This window comes from Lutjanus erythropterus, chromosome 9, assembly GCF_056507025.1.
Source record: "Lutjanus erythropterus isolate fLutEry1 chromosome 9, fLutEry1.hap2, whole genome shotgun sequence".
Lineage (NCBI taxonomy): Eukaryota > Metazoa > Chordata > Actinopteri > Lutjaniformes > Lutjanidae > Lutjanus > Lutjanus erythropterus.
The window spans coordinates 2872239-2888263 of NC_139325.1; the positions used below are offsets into that span (position 1 = coordinate 2872239).

The window sequence follows — 16025 nt, forward strand, 5'->3', positions numbered from 1 at the left end:
TCAGCACTCAAATCTGAATCAATGTCACTGCCCAGGCTATCTACCCAGTTCTTCAATCATTCCACACTTCTAATTCATAATGGGAAACTGAAGTGCTGCATGCCTCTGATGGCCAGGAAGTCTTGCTTAATATAAAATGGTGCAGAGGTGTCGACAAAAGCACAGCAATTTGTTCCTTCATTGTAAATACACATGAATATAGTCTTTTCGTATATTTCTTCTTGTATAAAATGAATGTGAAGTTGTTTTCATACATTTTGGGGCATGGATGTACATATTTTCTCAATTTGTTGAACATTATTGCTTACTAGTAATCATTGGCTTTTCTCAGAATTGGATATATTTTCACTTTATGTTAATTACAGTTATGATGCCTAATTGTAATTGCACATTTTTTTGGCATATATATAGGGTCCAGACTGATCATTCTGAGCATTTGTCATACTATTATTTCTCCAGAGGAAATAGTGCCTTTGTTTTTTCCATGGTTGTCTGCACCATATCAATATCAAACAAGACATCCAAGATCTTGTTGTTTTTATTTTCCCATACTTCTGTTGCTTCTACCAAGAACATAAGGCATGGAGACTTACCACATCATGTTCAGAGCAAGAAATCATTAACTCGCTCTGCATACGTTTGAACACTACTGTGTTTTTTCAAAGAGCAACAGAGAATGGAAAATGTTCTAAAATTCACTTAATTCGGAAAAAAAGAACAGTAAGTATTATACCATGCTTGGAGTACCTGTTTTTTTGGCAGTTGGGTCAGGAGCAAACAGTTTAACTGTGACCTTGGGTAACATCCACTGCATCCAAAGGCTGACCTTCCCGCTGGTTCCACCGATGCTGCTAGTTTTCTGCTCCAGAGTGACTGTGTCAGCAAAAGGACCATCGTCTCCAGCAGGCACAGAGTCACCCTAGGGAGTAAAAGAGGATCTGCTCAATCAGGGCTGGTAAGATGGCAACAAAGCATGATCTGATGCAAAACTTGGCACTACCATCTGAGCTTGAAGACTGAGACACCATTCAACATTTAACAAAGATTTTTTTCAATAAATCTAAAACTTGAGGGCACAAAAATGTCCTTTTCAATAAGTTAATACTTCACATTTTAGTAAAATTGGATACAACAGTCAAATAGACCAAAAAAAGAAATGACATTTTTTGAAAGAACATATGCACAAGTACAAAATGTACCTTAAAACTCTAATGATTGTGTTGCTGTTTGTTTGTCTGTCTATCCAACCATGTGTTGGATAAATGTGTGTACGTATCTTTGAAAGTGTTGTCGCTGTGCACGTCGCCATAACAAAGCAACCACCGACTTTCGAGCCTTTTGGTGTCTAGATGACATCAGTGTCTGGTGAGCAGAACTCCATGTGGGGGGACCATTGTGTGGAGCTGTCACTGGTGTTAACCCCAAACTAAGCCACCAGCACCCACATGGCCTGCTTTCACTCAAGTGCGCCAGGACACACACGTCTTACAGCCTGGGAGAGAATGGGAAGTGAAGAACCGGAGGCGGGGGCGGAGGTGAGGGGGGTGAGGTGGAGAGGAAGGCAGGATGCGGCGGAGGAGGCTGCCTTCTGTGAGCTCTCATCTCATTACTGAGGGGTTTGGCAAAGCACCGAGGATGACAGCACTGGGGACATTTTTTTTTATTTCCCTCGTTCTCTTCCTGGTAAGTCTGTTCTCCAAACATGTATCTATGCGGCTGACTCGGGAAGTGAAAAGCCTGCAAACAAACAATATGGCAATTTGCAGCACTGGCATGGCAGGATTTCACTTTTTCCACAGCTTCTCCCATCACAGTATGGTAATGACAGATTGTGTCATGGTTATCGAGCCTGGCTGTGGTTGGTGAGGAGGTTATCAACCATCTCAATTAGAAAGCCCACAGCTGCTGGACTGATTACAGTGTCTTAAAGAGGATCCAGATGAGGAAACTATGTCCCTGGTCTACAGCTGGGCGGAGGGATGAGGGCCCCACGCTAATTTGCAAATTTAATTTAATCGCGCAGTTGAGGGCGGCTGACAGCAGAGCTCAATAACAACGGATGACAATTATATAAATAAATTAAGGATTATGCCAATTCAAAAATAGATTCAACATTACAGTTTATGGGGACCACTAGGAACTGATGAGAAGCATGTGCTCAATGGGAAGCATTAGCTTTTAGAATAAGAAAAGTGTGTGAAACCTGGGTACGTTTTTAAGGTTTAAAACCAGATAAAAAATAAACACAGGAAAGCAGTAGAAACAAAACCGTGAACTGGGGCTGCAAACCTCTGCAGGCATGGGAAACACAGTCCTAAATTATATCTAACTTACTGTGTATGCACAGAGTGTAACATTACAATATATAGTTTCATATCCCTCAATGATGGAATGAAGTGAAAATGAAATGAAATCGAATGAGGATGATCTTAATTGCTGTAGATATAAGAAAAAATACCACAAAAATAACAGTGAATCACTTAATTCCTGCAGAACTAGTATTTATTCCGATCAAGTGTCTAGAAGTGTCATTTCGTGTTTCCATGGAACCAAACAGTCAAGGTGTGTGTCTATGTGTGTGTAACAACTGTGACTGGCAGTGAGTAATATGGGCGCAGTAGTAATGCTGTTCAGTCAGTCTCAATGAGAGATATTCTAGTGTCAACTGCCATTTGGGGACTAATTATTGTTGAGCTGGAGTCAAAACACAGCACTTTGTGTGTGTGTGTGTGTGTGTGTGTGTGTGTGTGTGTGTGTGTGTGGTTAGGACTATTTAGTTTACAGTTCTGGCCAGTCAGTAGGATTAGGCTCTGTAATGTCATGTGTGGAAACAGGAGCCAGCCGCTGGCGCTGTGGGAAGCTCAGACCACTGTGTACTGCAGCGTGGTTACGCTGGAGCATCGGACACCCGACTACTCCTGCTTCCCAGCCAGAACCGCTGCTGTCATTTAAAAACTCAGTCTCTTACAAGCTGATTTCACCAGGGTCAGAAGAAAGAGAAACTATAAACAGACTGACAGCCCTGCATTTATTTTGGAATTAAAAATTGTTTTAAATATAACATATTTTTGGACTTTCAATTGAGGATTCTTGCCATTTGTGAATAGTTTCAAATGAGAAAAAAACCCCCAAAAAATAAAATAAGCATTTGATTTTAACTGTTGCACAACTGCGTCAAAACCCAGTGTATTTAAATTTTGTAAAAAAAAAATATATATATATATGTGTATGCATACCTGGAATTTTAGATCAATTGAAAAACCCAAAAGAGAATAAGAAAAAGAATGAAGAAAAAAAAATAAAGTATAAGAGGAAAAAAAACTGTAAAAGTTAAGTTAAAATCACTAATAACTTTCAAAAGTGCCTGTTTGTATGAGTACAGGAAAACCACTCCTCCTCTTCATATCAAGGTGAGGCCTTGAGGAACACATGTGGTGGTGTGGTGCTGGTAGAGGTGGGCTCTGCCACGTTCCTGAGCTTGCAGATTGGGGCCCCAAACACACACAGACACACAGACACACACACAGACACACACACACAGACACACACACAGACACAGACACACACACACACACACACACACACACACACACACACACACACACACACACACACACACACACACACACAGATACACAACACACAGAGAGGGAGCTATTTTCCCACACCTCCACAAGCCAAGCTGTAAAGTATACAGTTTAATTCCTGGGCCTCTGCGCTATAAACGGGCTGAGGATCCGGGTTTATTTTCTTTGCAGAGTTTGTCTTTGCTCATCAGAGAGACCCAAACATTGGAAGACAACAGCAGGCTGGGAGGTGTCAGAGAAAGATGGAGGAAAATGCGGATTATGAAAGAAGAATGGAAAGAGATAATACTGTAGGGACAGGTAGAAGAATGAAGAAAAGTTAAAAGGCTACAAGGAATGAATTAGTGAAAGAAAAAGTTCAAAAGGAAATGATAGAGGCAGGATAAACCTGCAGACAGAGAGGGGAAGAAAAGGAAATGGAAGAGATGGAATAAAGAATAGATGGAGAAGAGGCAGAAAGAATTACAGAGGTGGAAAAAGCAAAAAACAGAACTTGGCATGTGACAGCAAGTAATTGTTTCCACCATGCTCTGACATAAATTCCTATTAACTTCTATTATGAATTCTAAGAACATATATATCATCATCAAAATTACATAATTTCAATCCCAATATGCTAGACACACACTTCAAATGTAACAATACTAAAGGAATACTTGTTCACTGCTTACAGGAATGTAATTTGGTCAAAAGTTTTTGGAAGCAGGTTCTTGACATGGTTAGCCAGATAACAGAAAATCTCGTGTTCCCCAAAGTTGTGCATCCTGTGTATTTATCAAAGTGGTTTTATTTCAAGAAAGACTGATTGTGTACTAATAGACTTGTGTCTCTTATAAACTGAGAGAGTAATAGCTATATGATGAAAGAAGTGATCATACCAAGTATGAATCAATATATTAAGGACCTATCAACATGCATTGCTATGGACAAGCAAACATACATTACAAAAAGAAAGCTGGGAATTTCTGAAAATGAATGAACAAGTATGAACTCTGAAATAATTGGTAATTATCAATAAAGCCAAAGACTGGGGTGGGGGCAGGGCAACTGGAATAAGATTATAAAGTATAGTAGCCCTTGTGATCTTCAAGTTTTTTGTACATTGTAATTACTATAACATCTCCATCTTCATCACCCTTTCTTTTAATTACTATGTTTTAAGAGCCCACCTATTTATCTGATGGTTTACTGTATTTGCTGCCAAGAGTGACCATTTTATTGATGTGATGTTTGTTTTAACTGTAAAACCCCAAAAGAAATATTTTTTAAATATGAATTCTATAATTAATACTGGCAGTCATTATCACGGGTGGTTATTGTTGCTAACGCTTAATGTTGCTGGTACATCTAGAGGAATCTTTGTTTTTTGGGGGTTGCAGCTGCTGTTGGGCAAACTTTATGGACTTCAGGAAAGAACTTTTTAGGCTATAGTCAGGATCAAAATTTGGTGCCATGGGTCATGTTGATTAGAGTTGATCAAAGTGAGAGGAATGAGAAATAAAATATACGATGAATAGAGGGCCATGAAAGGCACAGAGAAAACAGACTAAAGGCAAACCCTGTTGAATAAATACTAGTAATACACATGTCTAGGAAAATGTCACAGAATATTGTGGCAACTCAATAGCTGAGGGCAGAGAAATGGTTGGAAAGGGGTTACAGGTCAAGGAGGTTTTGGGGGTGTAGCGTGAATGTAGCTGAGGAACGAGAAGCCCAAAGAAGTGGGTGGGGAGTGGGCTTTTTGGGGAGAGACTGCTGCCACTACTGCTGAGACTTATCAAAACAGCTCCTACATTCTTGCTCAATCACCCAGCCTCCCAGAGGACTAAACACTTCTACCAGTGTTTGTACTTAGGTAAACAGTGACAAGTGGGCTGTCAGGGGCCTCTGTGGCCTTGTTATAGACGCACCATACCAAAGGGCCTCCACAGCTATACTGAACTGCTGCCACTTCTGTAGGTCCACAAATGACGCAAGAACACATAGAAACAAATACAGACACAGATGCACATCGACATATGAAACACTTTTTTCATGCATATATACTCACACAGACACACTTTATTGCCTTTCAGGGCGGTAGGATGGTTGTGCTGTGATCCCAGGGGCCCCACATTGCTGACAGGGCCCTGGTGGTCAAAGAGCATTAAATCCTGGGCTAGTTTCCACAGAAAGGCTCATCAGCACAATCATTTTTATGCATCCTACTTCACACAAACATACATATACATATTACACAAAGCACTGGTGGCTGAGGCCCCAAGGCCACAGACCCCCAGCTAGTTGTTGATACTGCTACTGTACTAGGCAGGAGAAAAAACTCCTGCTGCATTATCTAAGCCTATAAGCATCATCTAGGGACGAAGGGAAAAATAACACTCAACATTTGTTGTTTCCCCAAAAAACCCTGACTGTAATTTTTCCACTGGCTTTGCAAATGCCTGCACGCACTGCTACACTTCATGCTTCATTCTCAGGGTTTGATATTTTATCTGAGCAAAAAAATGTAAATACAGGTTATTGTTTTCCCCAAATTAAGAGGCACGTTTATACTCAATCAAGCCCCAGCTTACACGAATTAAACAGAGCTCACAGCCTATCTGGAGTGTCTGTTCTGGGTAAGAAAAAATAATGAAAGAAACACAAGCACTGATGAGATTTTTCCAGCTGTGAAAATTCTTCCTAAACAAAACAGATTTTTTTTAGACAAACTGCATGTGTTAGCACTGACTCAACTACTCATGACAATAAAAAAATGCAATATTTGCACTTAAAATCATACATCAGAAGCAGAATTATGTATACAACAAAGCTGTACATAGCATGTGTTATTGCATGACTCATAGAACCTACGATTAGAAAAAAGCTTATAGTTGGGTGGGTTATAGTTGGGTGTTGGCAGGGTGTAGTCATTAAGCCTCTTATTAATCAAAGCACACAAAATTTAAAGGAGTGATGCAAGAAAAACACACTTGCTAAATTACAAAAATGTTCTGATACTTAGCTGTGTAGTGTGATAGTTGTGTAGTATGCAGCAGTAAAATGAAGTATACAATTTACTGACTGAATGAAATAGTGAACCTTATCACTATAGCAAGTCAGTGTAAAATAAATTAAGTCCCATTCTATAATGTATTGGTGGCAGTGAAAGGGTTTTTTATGAGAAAAAAGAAAAAAACAAAACAAACCCACTGAACTAAGAAAATGAAATGTGTAGCTGAGAGAAACACAAACCTCTGTGGGGGAGCCAAAATCTGCAGAGGGGCTGCAGGTGCTGGTGTCTGGTAGGGCGGTGCCAGCACTGCTGCGCACGGGAGAGGACGGAGCAGCACCAGCGGGGGGTTCTGGGATGCTAGAGGTCTGACGCAAGATGCCATGCCTCTGGAGACGAGCCCATGTAGAACTCCAGCTGAGGAGGAGCTCGTACAACAGCTGGACCTGGAGAGCGACAGAAACAGAGAAGAAGAGAAAAACAGAGAAGCTTCAGTTGCAATGCAAGACACAGTATTTTGGAGGGATTACTTACTTCACAGTATTTTTGTGCCCAGTTGGCACATATGTATCATTGAGGCTATTTGTGTTCTTCAAAACAAAACCTAATACAAAAAAATTAATCACACACTTCACACTAGTTGTTCCCATACAAATGTTTTGCAAATTGTTATTGAATTTGGAGTTTATTGACAAAAGAAAGTGCGAATGACTGCTTGTTTCCATCCACTATTTTTATTCCATTATTAGGAGTTGATTCATTGAGATATGCAGGTGGTGGTGCCAATTCTCTAGTTGGAAAACCATCATACCATTGCAGAAGAAGAGGGCACAACATGATGATGTAACAGATCTTTTGCACAGAAGCCATTTTGACATGAAAAAGGGGTAAACACAGGTGTTACTGATGATACCAATTAAGGTTCTGTTCCATTCAAACAGTGCTGCTATTGTACATGTTTGCTTACTGAAGAAAGGCTCTGCTACAGTAAATGAAATGGGACATTTTAGTATCATTGGTAGCACCTGTGTTTACCATATAATTTCATATCAATATGGCTGCTGTGAAAAAGGGCTATTAAAAGAGCGCCAGTTGAATCTCAAACAATGAAAAACAAGGTAGAAAACAGGATGGAAACATGACATGGTTGTATGTTTATACTGCAGAGCCATGGGAACTATGAGGAGTGGAAACAGCTGATCAGTCATGTGAGTTAAATGTTCGCTACATTGCAACATATTTGGAGAAGTCATCTTCCATTAAATGCATTTCTTTGTTGAAAAAGGCAAAAAAAAGAACAAAAAAGACAAACAAACCAAAAAAAAAACCACCTTGAACGACCATAAGAACTTTTTTGTGAATTTGTTATTTTATTTTGTGGTCTCCATCAACCTTCTCTGCAATGCACATAAAAATACACTGACAGAAACACAGCTACTGATTGGGATCTAATGTAATGCAGTGCAGTCTAATATGAGAAAAAACTATATTGTAGGATTGTCATGTCAATAAATTTATTTCTGTTCATACAGAAAGCAGCAGACACAACTTTGACAATGGCACACTTTTAATACATTAAGTTCACTGTGCCAACTGAGTGCCTTAAAAGATAACCCTAACACACCACAAGTAGTTTTAATATTTGAAACCAGATTCAAATGTATTTTTGCCAAAGTCTGACTCAAACAGCTACATTGGGGAGTTCTCATGTAGTTCTGACTTCTGAGGCCATTACCATGATTTGGCTTGGCAGCTTTTAGTTATGTGACACAAAACCTAGTTATAGTTGAAAGAGAACCAAAGAGAGAGGAGGAAATATTAGCTAGAAATGGACCACTATCCATTCCTATTTCTTTCACACTCCAACTGAGCACTCTGTTAGATGTTGTACTTGTCATTCAGAGAGGCTTCATTTCACAAAAGTGATGTCAAATCTATGTGTTCATGTTTCTGTTAGATGGATGATTATTTGAAAGGCACAGCGTGCTCATACACGTGCCTCACTGTACAAATTTGTTATCCATAACAACAAAACTCCCAAAGAAACACCCACAGAGGAAAGTTAAGTTGTGTCATCAATTTCCCCTGCAAAACTTACCACGGTTAGGAAAAACTGAAGGCTCGGCGTCAAGTGTTCTCAACTATTTATCATGTGTTCACATGAAAAGAGCTTTAAACAACAACAAAGCCAAAAACAAGAGTGGAAAACATGAGGGGAAGGCAGGGGAATGTGATGTGATGCTTTCAGTTATTCATGCATTCACTCAGTGTTCTTCAGAGAGAGAAGAGAGAGGGGGAAAGAAAGGGAGAAAAGCAGCGCTCTTTCACAGTGAGCTAATTTCTGGATTTCAAATGCTTTGCTTCTGCAGCCAACTAACCCCTCACCCCCCTGCCCCGACCACTGAGGGTCCCTCAAAAGTAAAGGTGCACAGACACATGAGCGCACACACACAAAATAGCTTTCTCAACTCCAAACACATTTTTACTTGCTATTGCTCGCTCACACACATGCACGCCTGTTAGCGCACACGTTACAGGGAGGCCTTCCATAAATAAGCATAAATCAAATGAAAAGCAGCACAATACATTACAGCTGGGCCATTTCAAACATGTCCAGGAAGAGCTGCTAACGCCGATCCAGCAGCCGTCCAGGGACAGGGCCAACAGCTGTCTGCCATACCCGACCGAACTGCGCTGCCGACAGGAGAGCCGCGGCTCCGCGCTCTCTTCTTCTTCTGAGAGTCTGGGGCCTGGAAGTCCAACCAAGCACAACAAGGCCTACTGCACTCAGCAGCAGATGTGGGGGAAGAGAGTTAAGAATGCAGAGTAGAGGAGAGAAGAGAAGGGGCTGAAATGAAGAGTTGTGACATGGCCTCAGAGCCTGGGGTTCCGTCCCTATACCTACTTTCAGGGCAGGCTTGTTTGTGCATTCTTCTAGAACCTCAATCCCTTCATTATTTGTTTTCATATCTCATTTTGTCCTCCTCGTTGTGCTTAAGACACTCTACCCTACCCTCTACCCTTTTCCCTCATCTCTTATCTTCCCTCTGCCATTTGTTCCATCCTATATCTACATCCTGCTCATAATCTCCCTGATTAGTGGAAAGTAGGGTCAGTTGGTTCAGCTCAGCTACTGCTGTCAGGCCAGTGGGCAGGTTGGGCCACACACACACACACACACAGAGGCACACACTAACTAACTTGCATGCTTACATGAGCTCACAATACATATGCCACATTTCGTGAGTTGGGGAAGTGAGCAGAACATTTGGAGGGCTCGGTTCTCCAAAGACCTGTCATCTGCAGATCAGGAGGCCTGCTCGACTGCAGTAGTACAAACTGGAGACTGAACAGAGGCTTCCACAGTCATTCATAAAAATACACAGATGAAAGACAGGAGAGCATGCAGATGGTGAGTGTTCGTGTGCCTTTATCTAAGAACGGTTTATAGAGAAACCTCACAAATGTGACATATTGTTGAGTATGTGCAGTGGCTGACAGTGTACATGTGTGCAGATATATGTATGCATGTGTGTATGTCTAAGTGTTCCTGAAATGCTGTACAGTTATGTGTCAAAGGTCAAAGCAAACTGTGGTGGTGTGTGTCTGCTGATTTCAAGGTGGTCCTGATAAGGTAAAAGTGCAGCTACTGACCCCATCCTTCTGACACCCACATGAATCATTCACACAGACACACACAAACTCAGGCTGACACAGACAGCATACACACACAACACACAGCAAGCACTGCACTACAAGCACACACAAGTTTGATGTGATCACAATTCCATTAAAAGTTAACTTTAGTTTACAGCTTAAGGACCAAAATGTAAACTGCAACTGCATCAACATAACAAATTAAAGCCAAAGACTGTATATTAAATAGACTGATATCCTGTTTAATATACAATCTATGGTTAGAGCAAGTTAGTTCCCTATCCCCCCTCCTCCCCAGACTTGAGGAAAGCCACAGGAGATCAGAACAAGTGCAACATTGTAAATTGACAATAATAAGTAAAGACGAGTCCAACACTGCAAGATGATCAACTGTTTATAACTATCAGTTGTCTGTCGAGGTAGAATTAAGCCTGTTATGCTGAAAACAAAAGCCCACTGCTCTGAAAATGAGTCTGAGTTAAGTAGCTGCCTGTCTCATTGCCATATTGCTCAATTTAACAGTTATAAACATCTATGCCTTCTATAAGATTATTAAATATTTCTTACAATTCATAAACAGACACTAACTCATTCAGCGAACATTCTGTATTAATTTAAACTCTAATTAACATGAAACGGGCAAACAAAAAAACAGTTATTCCAGCCTGGAATAGTAGTTTTAAAGAGGTGTTCCATGGCTGCAGCATTGTTGTCAGAGAAGCGACTTTACATGTTTCCTTCATCTCTGATGACATATCATGGTTATTTTATGATTTATTACAGTAAATACATTACAGGTTTCTCCTTTGAGTATAATTATATTATTCTGACATGTCTAAAATGAAGAGGGGAATGATGCTGCTGAACAGACTGTGACTCAAACAAAATAACTCTGTGACTAGAACTTGTAGGCAAGTTTGTGTGTGTCCTACTCCGTTACAGGTTGTGACAATTCACCTTGGGTGTTCTGCCTTAAAATGAAATGTGTTGGAAACATACATCAAAGCTTTATTGTCCTGTATTTGCTCCTTCATTTTTTCTGCACACTTAGTATGTGTGTGTGCATATGTGAGCGTGCAACTGTGATTTGCATGGCCTGGTCCCTTTCTCCTCTCACCTTCTTTTACAACTGCTTATCCCTTATATTAATCTTAACATTTCTCTCACCCTTTCAAAGACACTTCACTTCCTATCTTAACTGCACTTGCACCCTGATATTTACTGAGACTCTATATTCCATGATACCTGAAAATCTGAAATAAAGTTTATAAAGGGAAGAGCTCAAAAATGCTTGAAAGCTTGACCGTTTCACCCCAGTTTCTAAAAATACTTTTGTTTGTGCCATGAAGTAATCCATCGCATATTATGGAAAATCTGATTTAATGTCACAAAAATGTAGTTTAAATGCCAGGAGAAGTTAAGAGGCCAAGCTTTTATTTGTTGACTTTAAGAGTAATAATATCTCAAAATCAGTGTGATAATGATTGATTTTCAAACTCTCGATGTAACTCTACCACCCAGACTCCTCCCACACAGTGTTCTCATCTAACTGCGTTGGTGGCAACTTATTGTACAGCAACTGTGCAGTGCTCTGACATCCCCATATACATTCCCACAAATGGCAACGCTAATTAAAAAGAGGCGTTAGTAGTGTGAGGTCTCTTTTGTTCTGGAGAGGGTGGGGTTGCTCTGGCAGCAGCTCTCAAAGTGCTGCTGCATGACTTAAAATGGTACAGTATTAGCTTATGACCCCCCCTCGAGTCAGAAATTTACACAGAAGAGGGAAAGGAAAGAGAGAGGAGGTTAACAGATGGGAAGAGAGAGGAGAGGGATTGTGATGAAAGAGAAGAAAAGAATAAGAGAAAAGAAGAGAAGTTTTCATTGGACCCAAAAACTAATAATGACTCATCATATAATCGCAATAAGCCTTCCCAGCCTTGCCAGACACAGGCACTCCATTTGAAAGGGAGAACAGAGAAGAAGAAAGAAAAGAAACTTTCCCTCAATAAACGACCAGCTCGCCTCATCTCTGGGAAAGTTTTCACCACTAACAGATTAAGGCCTTTCGTTTGTTTCTGGTACCAATTCCCCTCAATATCACCATGGCTCATCACTGTGGTCGGAGACATTTAACAGTCTGACCACTCAAAAGGTCACCCCAATTAAGTGTTTACAGGGGAACCTAATTCAATACAGCTAATTCAATTGTGAAAAAACAAAACATGTGTAATGGTACATGTAGATGTGATTATAGCACTATAATAGCACAATGAAAAACAACGCGGGGACCCAACTGGGAGACAAACATGTTCCGTTTCCAATCTGTCCATATTCATCAGGCTCTCACTAAAACATAATAACACACTGTAAAACAATGATGATGAGTCTTACAGTTCCCCACTCTCCTTCACTGAGTCCTCAGAATGTTTGACCAAAACAAACAAGGCAACACTCTCTTGTTTACACTTTCATTTTTGTGAAAATTATACTAGGTAAAAAGATGAGGCAGTTTGTTTATTGAAGTCAATCTATATCAGAAAATCATGCAGAGGCAGGATCTTCCTGCCAGGGTTCGTGTGTTCATGTTTCATGAAAGTTTACAATGGGATGATTTGTATAAATATACTTGTAAATCTGATGACTACTTTGTGAGATTCGGGACTGTCTGACCGACCTGAGGGTTGGAGCACTTGACGTGGATGGGCTGCAGATCAACATGGAGGCAGACTACAAAGGAGTGCCTTCCTTCAGAACAGCTCTGCAGCTTATGGGATGTGACGGCCAGTGTGGAGGTACAGCCCATGGGTTCCAACAGGCTCAGGCTTCGCTGCTGTCCCAGCAATGTATACACACTGAACTGACTCAGACTCACCGTCCATGGGAAGGCATCACCTGATGATAGACATGAGAGAAGGAAAAAGAAATACACATTAGAAATGTGGGAACGGGATAAAACGGTGGGAGAAAGAGGATGAAAATTGCAACAGAGAGACATTGGCAGAGATTAAGAGGAGTAGGGAGGATGAGAGAGAAGGGAGAGCAATGAGCACAAGCCAAGTAATTGCGAAATTGAGAAAAAGACAAAGAGAGATGCAAGAAAATGCAGAAGAGAGTTGGAAACATGACAAAAAAATACAATGGATTAAAACAATGGATTAAAACATCAGAAGGATCAGTCAACAAAGGTCATGATTAAAAACATGACAATTACATTATTCCTTACTCTTAAGAGGATTGTTCAGATTTTTTGAAGTGGGGTTGTATGAGGTACCTGTTCATAGTCATTCATAGTGTATTACCTACAGTAGACAGGCCTGCTGTTTGTACAACTTCCATTCCAAATGTTGTGTAAAACAAAATAAAAACATTATGCAATGATTTGAAAAAAAAAATCTGCCAGTATTAAATTGAATACAGTACAAATACAAGATATTTTATGTTCAGACTGATTAACTGTATTGTTTTATGTAAATAGACACTTATTCTGAATTTGATGCCTGAAACATGCTCCAAGAAAGTTTGGACAGGGTCATGTTTACCACTGTGACGCATCACCTGTTCTTTTAACAACACTCAGTAAGTATTTGAGAACTGAGACACTAATTGTTGCAGTTTTGAAAGTGAAATTCTTTCGCATTCTGGCTTGATAAGCTACTCAACTGGCTAAGGTCTCTGTTGTTGTGTTGAAGTCCAAATGTCCAGCATTTCCAAAAACAATCTAAAATGTGGACTCGTCAGACCACAGCACACTTTTGCTCTTTCCATCAGTCCATCTCAGATGAGCTTGGGCCCCAGAGAAGTTGGCAGCGTTTTTCAATGCTGTTGACATGTCTTTCTCTTTGCATGGTAGAGTCTTAACTTGCATTTGTAGATGCAACAGAGTCCATGTAGTATCTTTTATACAATTATTTGGGTTTTTAATGCAGTGCCATGGCATGGTTTCAATAAGCTTATGCAATGTCACAATATTTATTTCTGTCCAGAGTTGCATTAATTTTTCACCAAGATCTTGTATTGATGATGGGATAGTCAGGCTGCCGTGTAAAGTTTTCTCCAGCACATCCCAAAGATTCTCAATGGAGTTAAGGTCTGGACTCTGTGGAGGCCATCCATGTGTGAAAATGATGTCTCATCCTCCCTGAACCACTCTTTCACAGTTTGAGCGCGATCAATCCTGGCATTGTCATCTTGGAATATGTCCGTGTCATTAGGGAAGAACAAAATCCACTGATGTAAAACCTGTTCATTCAGTATATTCAGGTAGTGAGCTGACCTCATTTTTTTTGTCCACACAATGTTGCTGAACCTCGACCTGAGCAACTGAAGGAACCAGATCATAACACCGCCCCCACAGGCTTGTACAGTAGGCACTAGGCATGATGGGAGCATCACTTCATCTGCCTCTCTTCTTACCCTGATACTCTGGAACACGGTAAATCTGGACTCATCAGACCACATGACCTTTTTCCATCACTCCACAGTCCAATCTTTATGCTCCCTAGCAAACTGAAGCCTTTTTTTCCGATTATCCTCACTGATAAGTGGTTTTCTTAAGGCTCCACAGATGTTTAGTCCCAATCCCTTGAGTTCTCTTCACATTGCGTGTCTGGAAATGTTCTTACTTTTACTATTAAACACAGCCGTGAGTTCTACTGTTGACTTTTTACGATTTGATTTCACCAAATGTTTAACTGATCCCCGATCACGATCATTCAAGACTTTTTTCCGACTACATTTTTTCCTTGAAGATGATGTTTCACCACTATCCTTCCAGGTTTTAATAATGTGTTGGACAGTTCTTAACCCAATTTTAGTAGTTTCATCAATCTCCTCAGTTGTTTTCTTTGCTTGATGCAGGTCAATAATTTGACCCTTTTGAAACAGAGTAACATCTTTTCCTCGACCACAGGATACATCTTCCTACATGGTTGTTTAAGAAATGAGAAGCTCCTCACTGCATCAGTTAGGGTTAAATAACTTGTTGCCAGATGAAATCACTGCAGTAATTATACAATGGAAGGTACTTACCTTTTTGCTTAGTTAAATCCAGGTGGTGACGTTTTTTTTTTTGGCCCGGCAGTGTATTTTTATTTACATTATACATAATGTCCCAACTTTTTTAGAATTGGGATTGTAGAAGCAGCAGGAGTACCATGTAGGAAGCTTAACAATGTACTGTCATGGACAGGGTCAGCAGCAACCACCTTTGCTGCTCATCTGGGGGAGTATCGACCAGTCTCTGCTGTAGTTAATACATTGACTATGGATGAGTATCTCATATTCACCCATTTCAAAAAATCAAAACAATCCCTTTAACCCAAGCCAATTCTCATAAATGGGATGAGAACACTTCATGAAAAGTAGATGCACTGAGAAGTAGTATCTAGTCTCAAAGACAACATTCTACACCCAATTAGCAGACAGAAGATCCCATCAAAACACATTGTATAGTTAGGGTGTTTTCTACACTGTGAGTCTGAAACTAGATGCCACAACAGCAGAGTTTGAACTTATTAGCTTGCCAACTCTGGTAGAACCATCTTACAGAGAAGGGGAACTTGTTCACTAGCACAGGGCCATGAAGAGCACATTTCCCATGCACCGTGGGCACAACGCTTTGATCCAGAGCATTGAAAATGAGAGATGAAGAGCTTTTCGAAGGGTAGGAATGAATTACTAAAAGCATGGGTTGTTAATTTTAACGGCAACATTGACAAGACTGCTGATGTCACTGTTTTTGCTGTCGTTTTTCTTTCTCCTCCATTTTTTGAAATCTGTATGCCCAATGC

The 16025-nt window shown here is 40.3% G+C and overlaps 1 protein-coding gene across 6 annotated transcripts in view; it reads right to left on the minus strand.

Annotated features, from left to right (window-relative positions):
* The window catches only part of vps13b (vacuolar protein sorting 13 homolog B), a 396480-nt gene that overhangs the window by 184764 nt on the left and 195691 nt on the right, over window positions 1-16025 (minus strand). For all 6 annotated transcript variants that reach the window (XM_084725927.1, XM_084725925.1, XM_084725926.1 and 3 more), the window contains exons 24-26: window positions 12911-13128; window positions 6822-7025; window positions 748-919 (exon numbers count right to left, since the gene is read on the minus strand). In XM_084725927.1, the coding sequence (XP_084582053.1) occupies window positions 748-919; window positions 6822-7025; window positions 12911-13128 (594 nt within the window). The remainder of the gene's footprint in view (window positions 1-747; window positions 920-6821; window positions 7026-12910; window positions 13129-16025) is intronic.